The sequence below is a fragment of the Falco biarmicus genome, chromosome 1, assembly GCF_023638135.1.
Source record: "Falco biarmicus isolate bFalBia1 chromosome 1, bFalBia1.pri, whole genome shotgun sequence".
NCBI lineage: Eukaryota > Metazoa > Chordata > Aves > Falconiformes > Falconidae > Falco > Falco biarmicus.
Window position 1 is genome coordinate 69,494,450 of NC_079288.1, and position 16,802 is coordinate 69,511,251.

General features: G+C 36.0%; 1 protein-coding gene across 11 annotated transcripts in view; it reads right to left on the reverse strand.

The window, feature by feature from the left end:
* Positions 1–1,716: 1,716 nt before the first annotated feature.
* The window catches only part of DCUN1D4 (defective in cullin neddylation 1 domain containing 4), a 38,761-nt gene continuing 23,675 nt past the window's right edge, over positions 1,717–16,802 (reverse strand). For 9 of the 11 annotated variants that reach the window (XM_056333339.1, XM_056333329.1, XM_056333368.1 and 6 more), the window contains 7 exons: positions 12,328–12,419; positions 9,848–9,918; positions 8,135–8,226; positions 7,128–7,236; positions 3,180–3,284; positions 2,664–2,766; positions 1,717–2,553 (listed from right to left, as the gene is read on the reverse strand). In XM_056333339.1, coding sequence (XP_056189314.1) covers positions 2,498–2,553; positions 2,664–2,766; positions 3,180–3,284; positions 7,128–7,236; positions 8,135–8,226; positions 9,848–9,918; positions 12,328–12,419 — 628 coding nt within the window. In that variant the 3' untranslated portion in view covers positions 1,717–2,497. The remainder of the gene's footprint in view (positions 2,554–2,663; positions 2,767–3,179; positions 3,285–7,127; positions 7,237–8,134; positions 8,227–9,847; positions 9,919–12,327; positions 12,420–16,802) is intronic. The other 2 variants (XM_056333382.1, XM_056333409.1) reach the window with 1 other exon arrangement.

Below are 16,802 nucleotides of genomic sequence, written 5' to 3' on the forward strand. Positions count from 1 at the left end.
CTGTATTCTGCTAAACGTTAGCAAAACTTGGAAAAAGAGCACCTGGTTGAGCTGAACAGATTTCTGTTGACCCTGTTTTATGAAAGTTATAATAGTAATAGATTAAAAGTGTCTTTGGCTCTTGCTTCCATTATTGGAAGTCAAATTATTTGTGATATACAAAACCTTTTATGCAAACCTTGTATTTGTTGCAGGATTCATGCCAATTTGTGCTAAACAGTTTTCTGGAGTCATTAACTACCTTAACATTTCAGAACAACTACAGTGTATCACTTAAAATGTTACCAACCACAATTTAGCCTATTGTTAAAAGTTCTATTGCTTCTAAATTCATCCTTCTAAGAACTACACCAGCAGCTCCACTGATACTTCCTTATGGTTATACTATGGTAATATACACATTTACATCAAAAATCTTAATAAAACGCATGTGTTTTAGTAAGAGGCTTATTGTAAACATTAAATACCACACTCCACTGAATTAATTTCTTGTGCAAACTGGCATCAAACATGGAATTAACGTTATGCATATTAGTACATAACAAAGCAATGACTATGTATGTCTTACCACTATTAGCCTGAAAGAGTGCTGTTTACTGTCATGGAAATCTGAACATGACTACTTCACAGGGAAAGGTAGTATTTTATTCTTAGCATCATGAACTTTTAGGTTTTGTATATGCATACATATTGTATATTTATGTATATACAAACACACAGAAACACACACACACATTTTTTGTCTTTGGCAGCTGAGTTTGACAAACAAAACCCAACAACAACCAGATTTGAACACAACTGACCACCTGCAGCACCACAACTACAACCTCCAGGCCCAGGGCAGCAAATTAATGTGCTTTTGCTAAACTAGGCTTAATCCTGAAAGTAGTCAAGTTAATGACAGTTGTTCCTGACTTCAGTGATGGCAGAATAGGACCTTCAATACAGCTGAAATTTTCACATTCAACCTAAAATGCTTCCCACCCCTTCCCCTGGATTGCATTCTACAGAAATAACAAAACCGCTAATACCTTGTAAAGTACTTCTACAGAAAAGTAATGTTACTCATTCCAAAACATCCACTGGCCCTTTTTTGTTAAATGCTCCGTGAATCAATATGGAACATTTTAATAAATCCTTAGGGATCAAAGCTTAGGGATCAAAGTTTAATAGCACCGGATACTTTGAGGACCTATTTGTAAAAATCAACACTAACATTACTTAATAAAGAAGGGTAAGGCAAAGACAACGTGACAATTACAGAACATAAACATAATTCCATTCACTCATTTTCCCCAAAATAATCACTAGAACTGTCCTATACAGATAAAGAAATGAGTGAAATAGGCAGTGGTCCCTACTAAAAAGTACTGTCATCTAATGCTGGTGTTTAACATGCCCATTGCCTGCAATGGACATTCTGCTAGGAAATTCCAATCCTAGCATGAAAGAAAAAGTAATGTTTTGGCTACTGGATATCATATTTTTAATTACTTAGAAACACAAAATTAAAGACCTTGGGAAAGACTAATGTTACAAACAAAAACCCCTCAAACCTCTGTTATTCTATATGCTAGGGGTGAGCAGGTTTTATTCCCCAAACCACTACTTGTAGCTAGAACTTTCAATTTTGCTAGATCGCAACATAGACCAAACACTCTCGGTAGACAAAAAATTAAAAGGAGTATGCCAAAGGCAATTTACGAAAGTCTAAAACCCATTTTTAAAAGGTACTTTAATTTGTTCATTTGTACCTGTAATGACTACTGCAGTTTGAACATTAAAAAGTCAATACTTTTTTCTTCAAATGGAAATCATCTGTGGCATGTACAACTATTACAGTGTTTTAATATTTATATGTGTGTGTATATATATATATATTTTTTTTTTTTAAGACACCGATGTTTCATTCCTATTAAGCAATAGGTCAGGTTTGGCGAATTCCAGTGAAGAAAGTCACAGCGTGTCTTCTCCCCTCAGAAACTGGCATCTCAAATAGTAACATTAAAATTGACAATAGTTCTTTACATAACTATGTCCAAGCAGTCTGTTCATTTCATTTTCTGAAATGCTACATTTGAGACCAAAAGAAAAACAAAATAACCTAAGTTTCAGCAAACATGTAAGTGATGACTAGAAATATGCCACAAAATTATTTTTACAATACATTTCTGCAGAAATTATCCCTAGGTGAAGCTTTTTTTTTTATACACATATACAAAATTTAGACAGCAATATACACATAATCACAGTGAAGACGCTGGCAAGTTCACCAATTTGTAGTGTAAATACAAAATGCAAAGCAGCCTTCAAAGAGAACAATGCTACACAGCAAGCATAAGCTAGCTTGTTAAATAGCAAACATCAAAAGTTCCCTGCAAAAGGGATGCAGTGCAAGAAAAGCAGCATGCACTTTGATACAAATAGCAGTTTATGGCTAATGGTTGACATAACTGTGGTAACAGTGACTCTTGAGTGGCTGTGCATAGTTAAACTTCTATGTCATCTGTTTTCCTTTATACCATTCCACAAACTCATCCAACAACACTGGCCCTGTAGAGAGATCAAATAACTGTATTTTACAAAATTTTGTAAAAGGACACTGAATGATTTATCTAAGAGAAATAAATTATTTTAGAACACCAACATATGGTAGTACTTACAGGCTCCATCCTCATCATAGTTACTGAGGTCAAGGTTAATTGTTCTGCTGAATTCAAGAACGTTACACCATTGGTCCTTATTGATAACTTTGTATTTTGATTGCTGCTTAAGGCAAGAAACAGAAGTTACTAAAATACACTTTCAACTCCCTCAAGTTCAGATTTGCTTCCAGAAAATTTAAGCCTTGTGATGAGTTATTTCAATCTGTATACCATCTAAAACTAAACAGGATTAAAGAAACTACTAAGTAGTCAAACCAGTATTGAATAATCCACGTTTCTGATTAAGACATCTTTTAGTGGACAAACATACAGCAGTAAAATCAGAGTCCAAAAGCAAATCAAAGACATTCTATACTTTGTCCTGCATTAAATAAACCTTAACAGCATAGGGACTTGGGGAAAAGGAAAAAAGGAAAGATAACCAGCTACAAGTACTGCTTTGGAGGTTAGTATATTCTAAATTAGAACAAAAATTTCTTTGCTATTCAAACTTCACTGTTTCAAACTTCATACCTCTAGAAACTGGTGAAATACTGGAAAAAGGGACCATGTCTTTCCTAAAAGAAGGCCCAACATACACTTGGCAGTATTGATATCTAGGCTGCGCTGGTCCTTTTCCTGCATAAAAAAGGAAAAGATCAAAAAGGAAAGAAGAGCATGAGTTCAGGGTTTTTCACTTCCCCCACTGCCTGTACTACAGTTCACCCACAAATAAAATAAATTAAAAAAATAATTAATAGCAGTGTCTAACAGTGGTTTTTAGTAAAACAACTTCCTAGTAAAATTTTCACCTGCAGAGCTAACGGTTTGCTATAAAGAGATACTGCTTTTCGTAAACTTTCCAAAAAAGCTGTCACCACTATCGCAGATGAGGCATACCCTCCTGTTTGTGGGTTCAGACCTTTCTAGAAAACAATGGCTATTAGACCCATACCCATGTTCACATATATGCCTCTGCTTAGCCAGAGAACTCTTAAAATAGTATCACTGCACATATTTCCTGTGGTATTATTACAACTACACAAACTGTCAGTAGCTATCAGGTAACACTAACTATGCAAGAATGAGCCAAGGAGGTTCTTTGTTCTGTTATTCTACTGATTACATGAAATTCAGATTAAAATTAATTATCAAATGAACAGGGGGAGCATAATACACTAGCACATGGAGACCCCTCTCAGAACTGTCACAGTTTTATTTCAACATAGTAGTAGTATATTAAGGCTTAGGGGGCAATTTTTTTGTTTCTGCTAAGAAAAAGCAGCAGTACCCAGCAGATTCACTACATCTAATCAGTGGGAAAGTTAATATATTTGGTAACACAACTTCTGCACATCTCAAAAGTAACGTGTGTACATGTTAAATTCCTTTCTGTTAAGTAGATTATCCATTTACATTTGTTGTCTTGAAAGTAAACAAATTTTGGTGACAGATGGGACATAAAACCCTACTCTTTTACGCCTTGGTTACAGCATTAAGCTACAAATTCAGATGATAACAAAATCAAAACAAAATTTCCATATTAGCTACTATAGACATTGAACTCTCTGTATATGTACTCATGATTGCAGACTGCAAAATCTAAATTAAGAACAGGGATATAGGGATATCCAGGATAGAGGGAGTACCTAATAGAACAGTGCAAGACAGCTACCCAAGACAAAGGGAGTTGAGTCCTACACCTCACCTGTACAAGTGCAGTTGTGTGTATTATAGAATACACACCTTTATTACAAAAAAATCCCAAACTCAAAACATAACTGAATTGTCTTTCATCATGCAGGAAGGATTTGGTATAGCAAGATCCCAGCTCTCCGACAACTGAATACCTTAGCCACAAGGTTATCCTCTCTTCTTGAAACCCATTTCATACAATACACCTCAATTCTAAAATTGTGTAGACAGAATTTAACGTAGATTTGTTTTGGAAGGGAAATAGAGAGGCCAGCAACTCTGAAAACATCAGCAGCTGTTTTACAGTCTGGTCACTAAACCCAAGAGGGACTTCCCCCAATCTCATCTAGAGGAAAAAAGCAAATTCCAGGATGAAGAAAGCTTTTCAATCAGTAATAAAGCTGAAAAACAAACCTGCAAAGGCTTTTTTGTATTCATATGATACAATTCTTTCACTTATTTCAAACATCAAGTAATTCTAAAAACTAAACCTCTTTCCAAGGCCTATTTACACTTCTGCCACAAACACCTTTAAGCAAAAATTATACTGCTGTGAGCATACCTTTTATTTTCCATACTGTTTATACTCTGAATTCTTCCCACACACTCAGGTGTTAATGAAATCAAGCTCTGTTGCCTTTACTTTGGACATGCTATTTTTACATGCCTTACATTGTTAAGTTTCTACATTCTCCCTCTCAAAATACTGCTCAGACAAAATTGTTCAGATAAGCCCTTTATACCCGCCTCCAACTGCCTAATGGAACATCTGCCATGACAGACGTTCCACTTTCATTCTTAACATACATTCCAGATACTTACATTCTCTTTCTTGGATACAGTGGAAAGAACATTGAAAAACTCTGATAAATTTCAGTATTCATTTTATATTGATGACAGACACTCTGAGATTTTGCACACACACACACCCCCCTCCCAATATTTTCGATAAAAGACCTATTTAAGCCATGAAATACATGCATCTGTGTGTTCCCAGACTTGGCAATGAATGTCAAAGAGGGAGTAAGAAAGGTATTTGTGCTTAATACCAACATATGGTGTTTTAAATTATTTCCTCAAATCCATGCCGACTTAATTCATGCATAATGGTTATTTTCATTGACTAAATACTGAATCTCAACAGAAGCTTTCAAAAATTCTCTCTTAAAACCTGAAAAGTTTAGACAAGTACTTCTGCCATGGAGCACCTCCCTGAAATTATTACCCTTAGGATGGAAATTATACGATCTTCTGAATCAAAAAACCAAAACCGTTCCCATCAGCTTTTTTTCTATCAGTCATTTCAATTATTCTGATTAAAATTATGTAGAGATTCATCTGCTGCATCTAGATAAATGTATCAGCCTTTGTCAACATTCATTTCTATTCTTACTGGGTGCCATTCTCCAATAGACTTCCCCTGGCTCCACAGTACTAAAAGTTCAATAATTCTATTAATGTAATACTGTTTTTACAATTCCCCTGTTGATATGCCTTTGACTTGCAGTTCTACAATCTGGGGTTTCTTGTCACAAATTATGTCACAGCATCTGTATCTCAGTATTTTTCCAAGACCATATTTGTCACATCAGCTCATTACCTCTCGAAAAAACTCCACCCATTATGCTCTTAAGTTTCTGCACTTACTTTTGACAGGCTGTCAGCTGGCACCGATTTGCTATCTATTCCTAATATTTCATCAGTATTTTGAACTTCTTTGGCAACGTTAGTTATTTCTAGCCTTTACATCTTACATTGAGCAAAACTTGCAGAATAAATCTTCACACACCAAAGAAGGAATTAAGATGTTGATATGGCTTTTTGTTCTCTCATACTAACTAATACCATGCATTCTGTCATATTCAGCTGTAGGTTTCCTTGCTTAAAAGTGAACTACTGTAAATCTCTGCATGATGACATGCAGAAAGCACTGATGTACCACAAATCTGAATACTTATGACAGACTTAACGATCAGAACTGCTATCAGTTCAACTTCTTGTTATTTTTCTCACGTTACTTCTTTTTCCTGCAAGTTTTCTTGGTGCTTTTGATTATCCTTCATTGAAACCTGAGCTTCAGTTTTGCCTGTGATCATTTTTATGTTACATGTTCTGTAGATTTCATCACATTAGCAAGACCGATGTTCAAATTCCATATCAATTCAGAAAATTATAGTTCTTTTATTGCTCCCTTTAAGTAGGAATAGTCTTATGCATATTATGGATTCCAATACAGGTACAATTTTATCAATATGTATTTTACAGTAGGAAGACTGATATTGGGATATTGTTTAATAAATACTAAGAACATCATTAATGAGCTTCCAACACTCTTCTGAACCGGTATTTGTATTATATCATATCCAGCTTTTATCATGTTAGTTATTTTTACCGCCTTCAGAAACGCCTGAAGTGCCTTCCTGTTTTAAATACGTATATGCTCACAAAATCCAATCAGTAAGAAGAAAACCCAGGGTAATTATAAAGCCAGTGAAAGTGGCAAAGCTCCAATATGGCTTACATGATTTCCTTGAAGTCACATAATAGCTTGAAGCTATGAAGGTAACAAAAACACATCAAAACACTAAGCCACTGAGCATCAAGAATCCTATATACATTCCTGTTCCGTTTCTGGCATTTTGCATCTACTTTTCTAGAACATTAACGTTCTATTTGTTGAAAACAAGATTGATGGTATCTTAAGAGAAACAGAAGTATGCAGTATTTCAATTATTACTTATGAAAGTTAACTTTTCATTTCAGATTCTGGTCTTCCACAGTACTTACCCGTGCAAAGTCAAATGCATATCTATAAATAAGTTTAAAATTGGTAGGCTCATTTAATAAAGATCTCAAGTAATCCAGAGAATTTCTCAATTTTTCTGTAGTATCACACCTACAAGAAAAACACAAAGCAAATTCAGAGTCTGCATTCTTATATAGATATCCAATGTTTTAGAAAAGAATCTCTAACATGTACCTCCATTAATCTATCCAAAATACATCGCTCTGTACAAAGGCATGTTTATGAGTTTGTCTGCATAAAATGCCTTTATTAAACCCACACTGTGAAATGGATCTAGACAAAATAGCAAAGCCTTACATTGGTACTCTGATAAAAATTTGTTTCGCTTTGTAGAAAATGCACTCTCCAACAGATTAAACCAAGAGCTTGTCTATACATGACAAACAACCAGTAAACCACAGCACTGAAACAATACTTTCTATAGTTTTGCTGGAACTATAAAACTTCCTACACAATTTCAGCCATTCTGTTCTGGAAGATAACTCAAAACATAGTTCTTTCTCCAACTCTCTATGAAACACAATTATTCAAGTACCTTCATGTTAATTATGACATGAAGATAAGCTCTCAACTGGAGAAAGCAACTCTTAGGAAGAACATGACAACGCAGAGTCACAGAAAAGCTTTGTATTATTTAGCATTTTAAACTACATATGTTCTAACAACATACCAGTATCTCACAGATAGGTCCAATCCAGTGACAAAGACAGGTGTCCTTGAGGACAGAAACAATGTCGAAGCTCCCAGCATATCTGTTTTCTTGAGACTGCAGACATTCTAATCCAACTGTATTTAGACACGCAGCTGTCAGGTTTCAAGCTGTCTCTAAGTGGCCGTATCATCACAAATAGGACCAAAAATGTATGGCTTCTACTCCACAGCAGAACTCTCTGCTTTAGCTATTGTGAGTCAAAACATCAACGTATGTCTTTTCTAAAACATTGGGTTTCCTTTAACAAACTTAAAGAGTTTTTTTCAAAGCACTTACTGCAGTGATGTCATTCCTTTTAACCATTCTTGTAATGTAAAGTAGCCCATGTTTTGTGCATCCAACTTCCACGCTAATACAAGCATAACTACCTGTTTTAAAGAGAAAAAAATTTAAGACAAAGAAATTAACAAAGAGATCCACATATTTTTCAAATAACTACTGTTTAGTAGGCTACAAATGCTTTACTTGTATAAATGCGGTTCAGAACTTTGCTAGACTGTATTTTAGAATTTAAAAAACCTGAAAGTGACAAACCCGTACATGGTCCAAACAAAGAAAAGTTAACAGTGCAAAGAGCATGAACATCAGTCACCACCAGCCACTTTACTTTAAGGGAGCATGCAGAGTCACCTAGCAAGCAGTGCAATGAAGAAGAGGAATTGTGCCAAAGCTACAGAAAAGGTTTCCCAAAACAACTACAGATTTTAAGTATTGATCTGATGATGTTACATTTGACATTTGTTAAACTCATGTAGATGAACATCAGCTGCAATCCATGAGCTCTGTGAAATCCAATTATTCTAAAGCTAATAATGATCCTACCTGAATCCAGCTACCCCAGGGTATTGTAAACCTACCTAATTTTGCAGGTCTGACCATGCAGTGTAATTCAAGTAGATGTTAAAATAAAACTAGGTGAACTGACGTTAACACACATCAAAACAGAGGCTGATACAGTTTTGCCCAAAAGGAAAGACAGTCCTTTCCACATGTCACATAGAAGACTGAAGCAAAATTAGATAAAGTGATACCATAAGATTACTATCTTATCCAGGAACTTAAAAAAACAGCTCTGATATATACATGGAAAAATCCACAGGAAACCTGACCCTGCAGACTACAAGGGAAAAAAAAAAAAAAAAATCAAGCCATTTAAATTTGCAACTCAGCCATTAACTAGCTAATATTAGGGCAGCTCTGTACATTTTTTATGCAAAATCAGAATACCTACTTATATACCCAAATATTTGCATAAATCTCAAGGGTTTATTATACTAATACCCTCCAAAATTAGAAGATTACATCTTATATTTCCAGTAAATCTTTCAAAACCACAATTCTCATTTTACTTAGAGAAGATGCTTTATGAATGCTACTAAAGATGGGACTTGCATATAAAGAGCAAAAATAAGGCACTAGGAAAAAGCCTGTAAAAGGCACAACTATGCCTTTTTGAATTTCATTTAGTTCTGTATATAACTACACATAAAATAGATATATGTAATTATATACATTCCTTATTTGTGTTTTGAAATGGCATAATGGGAGTGCTAATACTGCCCACATTTGAAATCCCTTTCTCTCCAGAAAACCTGAAGAAAACATTACTTCATATTTTTGTAGTTGCTACATTAAATAATCTCCAGTGTCATAATCTCATTGTTTCAGAAGAGACAACCATCAGCTTGGTGGGGTTTTTTTGTTTGTTATTTTACATATCTTTTTTTTTTTTTTTTTTTTTTTTTTTAAGTGGGGGGAAGCAAAAAAGGAGTGGCAGCAAAGACAAATTGAGGTTTTACATGTTGACAGTTTAGGGTTTAAAATACAGTTGTTTCCAAATGTATACATAAACCTCCCTGGTTTATATTTCATTATTTTTCTTTTAACTGCCAAGAATTTTTTAATTCTTGTTGGAAAAATAAGAGATAGAAGACTGGCTCATGTACATCATAATAGATTAGACATCTTTTGAATGGACTTTGAACTTACATTTTCTGGTTCAACTCCAATGTCTTCACAAAATTTTTCCATACCTTCTGGCCCTACAATGTCATCAGTGCCTGCAAACAAAATGCATTTTACTTATCTCTGAAAATTAAAACAGTCTGACCTTTACCACACAAGACAAATGCAATCATGCAGTACAACCTGAACTTCCGTATAAGTTTTTGTTGATTTTGGGTTTGTTTGTTTATGCAATAAATTTTTCCACACTTCCTATCCGACTTGGATACACTTACGTCTTTATCTCACCTTTGGAAATAGAGACAGAAAAGCTGTAAAACAACTTTTCATTCCTAACAATATCCTTTATTCTACCCATTTACTGAGATAATCTTGGAAGAGTACATTTATAAGATCTTCAAGAATGCACTTAAGATTAGCGCAACAGCCACGTAATATTACCACGGTTAAATGAGTGGATGACTGTTAGTGGCATTCATTTCATTTCTTGGCTTGAATCTCTACGGTTATCATAAGATCATATCACATAAAAATGTAACGCACAGCTACACAAGATACAAGACATTACCATTCCCAGAATCTCATTCCTTAGATAAAGATAGTGTATGAGACAATAACATTATCTATCAAAGAAAGAGCCCAAAATAAAAATCTCTTGCTCCTGTTTATTCATATTGCTATACCACAGCCACACATTATCCAAATTTTAGTAACCGCAGGGGGAAAGAAAACATGAATTACAGCTATTTCTCTGCCAGCTGAAAAGGAGAAAAAAAAAAGATTCAAAATACAGATGCTATTAAAATGCACTACTATTAATAGATGCTGTTAAATCAAGATATTTGTAACTTCTACAATATTCTGTTGAAAAAATTATACAGGCATTAGACTTGTACTGTGCCATTCTATTTTTTTAGGTACATTTTAAGTTATTTGGACTACTTGATTGGAATTATTTTACTCACATTTAAAAGGGTTCATTTAGGAAAAAAACATAAGAGGCTGAAATGTCTACTTTCATCCAATAAAAAGATCACATGTGCAAGAAAAAAAGGTTTTATAAAGGGATGAGCAACCTGTGAGTTATTATTAGGCGACCTAATATTCTAGAAATAACACGGTTTAATTGTGTCTTTTCCCACCTTCTCATGACATCCTCTCAGTTCTCTGAGTGTAAACAACAGTCTTTAAAAGTTAGACTCATTCTGCAATGTAAAGATACAGCAGGGAAAAAATCCCAAACAAATGCAGTGTCAACTGTCTGCATAAAGGAGAAGACTTGAAGCAAGAACACAAAAAAGATTATTTTTTGAAAACTCATTTTTTAGAGTGTTACTGAATACTGTAAACAGAATCATACTCTCGAATTCTCTCTGGTTTATTTTGGTATATGCATCCAATGGAAACTCAAAAGTTTTTTCATATACAGCCCTCCTTTCATACCGTCTTTCCATGAAACTGAACAAAAATGAGTTATCCCTGTTGCTAGAGTAAAAAAGTAGATCAAGCTGGTCAAAAAGGCAGAGAATCTAACAGGTTAGTTTTGACTTGTATTTGTCTGAATCTCCTCTCAGACTGCCACAGACAAATGACATCTCAAAGTATTTAATTTTGTTTATATGATTTTAATAGAAGAAAGATTTATTACATCAAATTAAGTCATTCTTCATTATGCGTAAGAAGCAGACAGACCAGAACAATCTGTGAGCAATGTTATCCAAGACAGCATCAGAAAAACTGCAAGACAACCTTATTTTGTCAATCACCTATTTAATTTCCTTTTGGTCTTTACAGTCATGAGATCATTTTCCCCCATACTTCAAGTTCTCCCCTTCAGAAAACTACATGTAAGGAAATGAATACAACAAACTTCACTATTAAAGGATCATCTTTTGTGATTGCAGATCATAATTAACCATCCTAGAAGTAATGCCTGAAGAAAGCTGTCATACAAAAGGGGCAAGAATAAATAATTCAGTCTATCTTCCCTACACCTTGCGATGGAAAACTATATAAAAACAAGACTAGTATGAGATACTTGAATTGATTCACTTCCTTCCTTGAAACCATAAGCACCAGATTCAGCAGGAACAACTGTAATATTACTATCTCCCCCACCTTATTTTTTTTTTTAAATTAAAGACACTTCTGAAGCATAATTCTGTACTGTTCAGCACTAACATGGCAGATGTCAGAACTTCTAAAGTCAGAGAGATAATATTTTAGACAGAGGTACACCTTTAACTATATATTTGAATAGTGAAGTATACATGTTCCCAAACATTTTGTTTCACACCTTCTGTATTCTTTTTATAGAACAGAGACAAAGACAAAATTGCCCCTTGAACTCTTCAGCTTCACACTACACAAAATATAAACCAAGACCCTTCTTTAAGACCCTTACAAAAAAAGCCTCTATATTCAGTCTTGGAAAAGCTCAGTTAATGCAGTTTTTATATTCCAATATAGATACATTTATTAGGAAATTTGCATTTCACCCTTACCTGCGTATTCATAGAACCATTCTAAGCATCGCTTACTCGAAAAGACTTCTTCCTCTGCTTTTATTCTAGTCGAATCATATTTTCTATACATACTTAAAGAAAGAGATACAAGTAATTAATCCATTTTTTGTAAAGCAATCTTTTAATCAACAACCACTGTAAGCAGCAGTACTTTTCCGTTCATGAACCAGTTTACCCAACACACTGTCCTCATATCCAGTCATTTGGGACACTGCTTAACAGAGTAAGAATCACTGAACCTAATACTGTGCGTGCTCAAGTTTGTCGCATTTCAGCTGATTCATAATTGTTATCCATGTACATAAACTTTCCTTATAACAGACTAGTTCAAATCCAACCCCAAAGTGGTTTGTGTAATTTCAAGTAAAACTTGCGCACACCAGTAACTATTACAATCAACTGATGGGCTGCAACTCGGCTGTGGGTCTAAACCCAGAGTAATTCCATGTCACAGTCAACACAGACCCTACCTGTAGGCGCACACATCCTTTGTGCACTTTAACTAAGGAGAACTGCATATACTCTTTTTGCCTCCTCAAAAGATCCTACAAAAGGCTTAAAGGCCAAAAGAGGCATGATCCACACATACTACCCTAAAGCCAGTAAGTTGGCAACACAGTAGAACCAGAGAGACCAGGTTACAGATCCTCACTGATAGTAACTCAGGGAACCCCATTCATCACGGTGTAAAGACTACCTGAAAAGCTAGATCCATAGCTCCCCTTCCCCGCACTGATGGCTGGCGAGGTGATGCTCTCCTTCGACAAGGAGCATAAGGAATTTTAACTACATGCAGAAAGCAACACTGAATTACCAGTCTCCTGAATTTAGTACCTGAAACACCTAAAGCAGGGAAGGCATAGCAGAAGTTGACAAGTTACTCCACCCTGTTAATCTTATAACATAAACTATATATTTTGTGCCTGTTAGAGGAAAGAGACACAGCAGTCCAAGTAGTTGTTCACTGCTGCACGTATAGTCTCTGATCCATTCCCACCGCTCTGCAGTTAGCTTGGGCTCGTAAAGGCTAGAAGAGCTGAGCAACAAATGGCTTGGACTAGAGGAGGTAGCCATGCAGCTGTCGTAAGCATGCAGCCCTTCCTCCCTTGTGTCAAACTCTGCTGGGGGAGGACAACCAAGTGGCTAATTGGTTCAAGGATAATTTTCAGACAACTTGAAGGCATTAATTTCGAGTTAGTCTCATCACTACTCTGTCCTTCTAGAAAGAGATGTAAAAAATGTCTATACTTACGAGCTTAAAGTACACTGATCCTACTATCCTCCACCTAGCTCAGGTATGAGCTATGAGGCACTGTAGCTAGAAGTCAATGACACACAGATCATACTGACAGTAATTCAAAGAACTGTTCCATGTCTGTTGTCATAGTTCTTTTAAATCCACTAACCATTAGAAAATACTACTCAGAGCAAAATGACAAATTGCTAATTCGAAGACAAATACAAATGAGGTTCTTTAATTTTGAGATGGCAAGAAAAATTAACACTGTACCGAAACACATTGATCTGCAACAAACACACACAGCAGGAAAATGCTAGTCACACGTCTCAAACATACATAATATACCTACAATTTGTAGGGTTTCTTTATTATTTTGAAAACTCTTTTTTCTACTTGAATTGCCTACTTTGTATAAGCTTTACTGCAGTTGCAAAAAACAGGCTGACAGCACCGTCCAGTAAGTAAACAACTAAGGTGTTAAGTCAGCGTTGGAACAATTTTTTTTTTCCAATAAAAAAAAAAAAGGCCTGGTAACTCATACTTGCAGAACGAACCCCATGTTTATGAAAGACCTATCCGATATTTTTTAGGCTATTCTAAATTCAGAGAAATCAAAAAAATGTCTCGAGACAAAGAAAGGAGACATTCCACCACTCTGGCAAAAGTCCAATTATTCAGTATCCCCTTTTTTGTAAGCAAACAAACTTGACAAAAACCAACTAGAATACCAAGTTAAAAACTGACTGTAGCAGGAGCTAGTCCACATCGCTATTCTACTCTATTCTATTAATTCAAGAAATCTAAGAGCACTGCTGGGACCTAGGACATACAAAACTAATGTAGCTCCCAAAGACAGACATTCATCACATGACTTTTTTCTTTTTTTTGACAAAGGGGTGATAACCAAGTGCCTTGCCCTGCTCATTCACATAACTCATCAACACACTGTCAGTATGTGAACAGTGGATTTCGAAAGGAACCCTCAAGAAACAAATTTATTGACAGTGCTCTAGGTCATTCAAGTATTTCATAAAAAGATTCCTGCATCTACAAGTAGCAGAGCTAAATACTGTAGGCTGAACCAAGACGCCAATGACAGCAGTATGTGCAAAAGGAATGGTGAATGAGAACAGAAAAAAATCCCAGCCCTTTTTATACATTCACTGCATCTATGCATAGCAAGTTTTCATAAGACTGAAAGTCATTTGTTCTGTTTAAGGCTAAAGTTCATTATTAAGGAACCACAGGGAAACCACAGTATTCGTTACTAAGTTCATGCGCCCAACATACGGCTATGTAACTCCAAGCAAAATGCTCTGGCCTCAAAACTTACCATTGTTCAAAAAACTCAGTATCCCACCTGATTTTTAAGAAACCAGGACTGATTACAGATCTTCCAACCTGTGCCAGTAAGAGAAATTCCTTCACAAACTCATAAAATAAAATCAGAAAGGACAATCTTGAGCTATTCCAGTCTCTGCTGCAAGCTAATTCGCCAGACATTCATTAAAAGTGCAGGTGGCATCATATCACATTTGTGATGTAAACAGACTGTGCACAGTCAGAAGTATAAAACTACGCAACAAAGATGGCTGGATGAATCTCAGATGCCTTTCTCTCAACCTAAAGGAGCCAATACGAGACCACGTATTCTGCAAGATAAGGATCACTTGAAAAGGAGTATGACAGAAACAAGCAACACCAGTGCAAACCTGGTATTAGTGATCTCTCATGTATAAAGATGAAGGTTGTTCTCTCCCTGCTACCTCCAAACACCAAATGAGTTTGTTCCCCCGGTCTAGACAAACCAGCTATTTCTACTAGCAAGATAGACCTAATCTCTGAACTGCTTGATGAAGTAAGATGAGCAGGGAGATACAAGCAAGTAACTAGACAAGTATCTAAGATTACAGCCTAGGTTGGTTCAATTATCACAGCAAGGCCAACCTGGCAGCACAGGGTAAAGGTGATTCCAAACACTGTCCCCTCTGAACTATCATTAATACAGATCTGATTGTCTCCAGAATCATATGTGCAGAGGAGAGAAGCAAACTGCCAGAGACGTCTGGCATCCATTTTGCATCTTAAGATTAATTCTCGTATCTTTGGAATTTTTCCGTACATACTGCAAAATGGTATGCCTTGTCTTTGTGCTAAGGACAGTGTCTCTTGCTATGTGGACAAACACAAACTGCCAGAGCACACCAGGTAGGTATCTAAATACTTTGGGAGCACCACACATTTACTGGACAGATTCAAGTTTCAAACAGCAACTCCTCAACAGAGTGCAGCTTCCCCAAGATGACCAGCACCAGTACCTTCAAACAGATGCACAACCATTATGCTGACCACATTAGTTTGATAACTTGCTTAAGTACTGATGGTCTGCAAGAGGAACCTGCAGAATTTCAATCCCAGACCAGAAGTGAAAGCACATACTGCTCAGAAACTCGGGGGGGGGGGGGGGGGGGGTGTGCAGGGAGCAGGGGGAGCGGAGTGCAGAGAGCAGTAAAATGGGCCCAGTGAGCATACCTGGTACTTCTTGTACCAGAATTTGTACCATAAGAGAATGCTGACACTGGAACAGGATTGCCAAAGGACATTTTCTCCATCACCAGAGCTAGAAAGGGGAGTGCAGAACTTTCTCCCAGAGTGTCTGCTATACTTATCACCACTGGACAACAGCAAACTCTGAGCTTTCGCATTTAGAATTACTCCTCCATGTCTGAGCCCGATATGCTGCCCCTTCAGGAACAGCAAAGGAAAAAAAAAAACATTTTCTATGGGAAGAGAGTCTGTATTTGTTTCTCAGATGAGACACACATGCAGGTAAAAAGACTCAGAAGAAAATCTTCACTTGAAAAATAATAGTTGTTATTAGTTTAGCATGACACAGTGTCAGGGAAGTGACAGCAGACTTAAAAAATATTTCTATATACTATAACCAGTATCTCCTTCAGGAGCATTAGTTTCATCTTTTTTATTCTCTCTTTTTAACAGCCATTTTACCAACTAGAGAGAGGAAATAATGTGGGACAGGGCAGGGAAAAAGCAACATGAGATTAACCTGCCTGAATTTTATGGAAGTTGTATTAACTACTGAACCATACTTAAATGAAGTTAATTTCTTAGAAATGCCTGCATCTCCATCATGACCTAATGGCCAACTCATAACATCCATTTTTGAACTATCTTTGAAATATTCTTATATTCT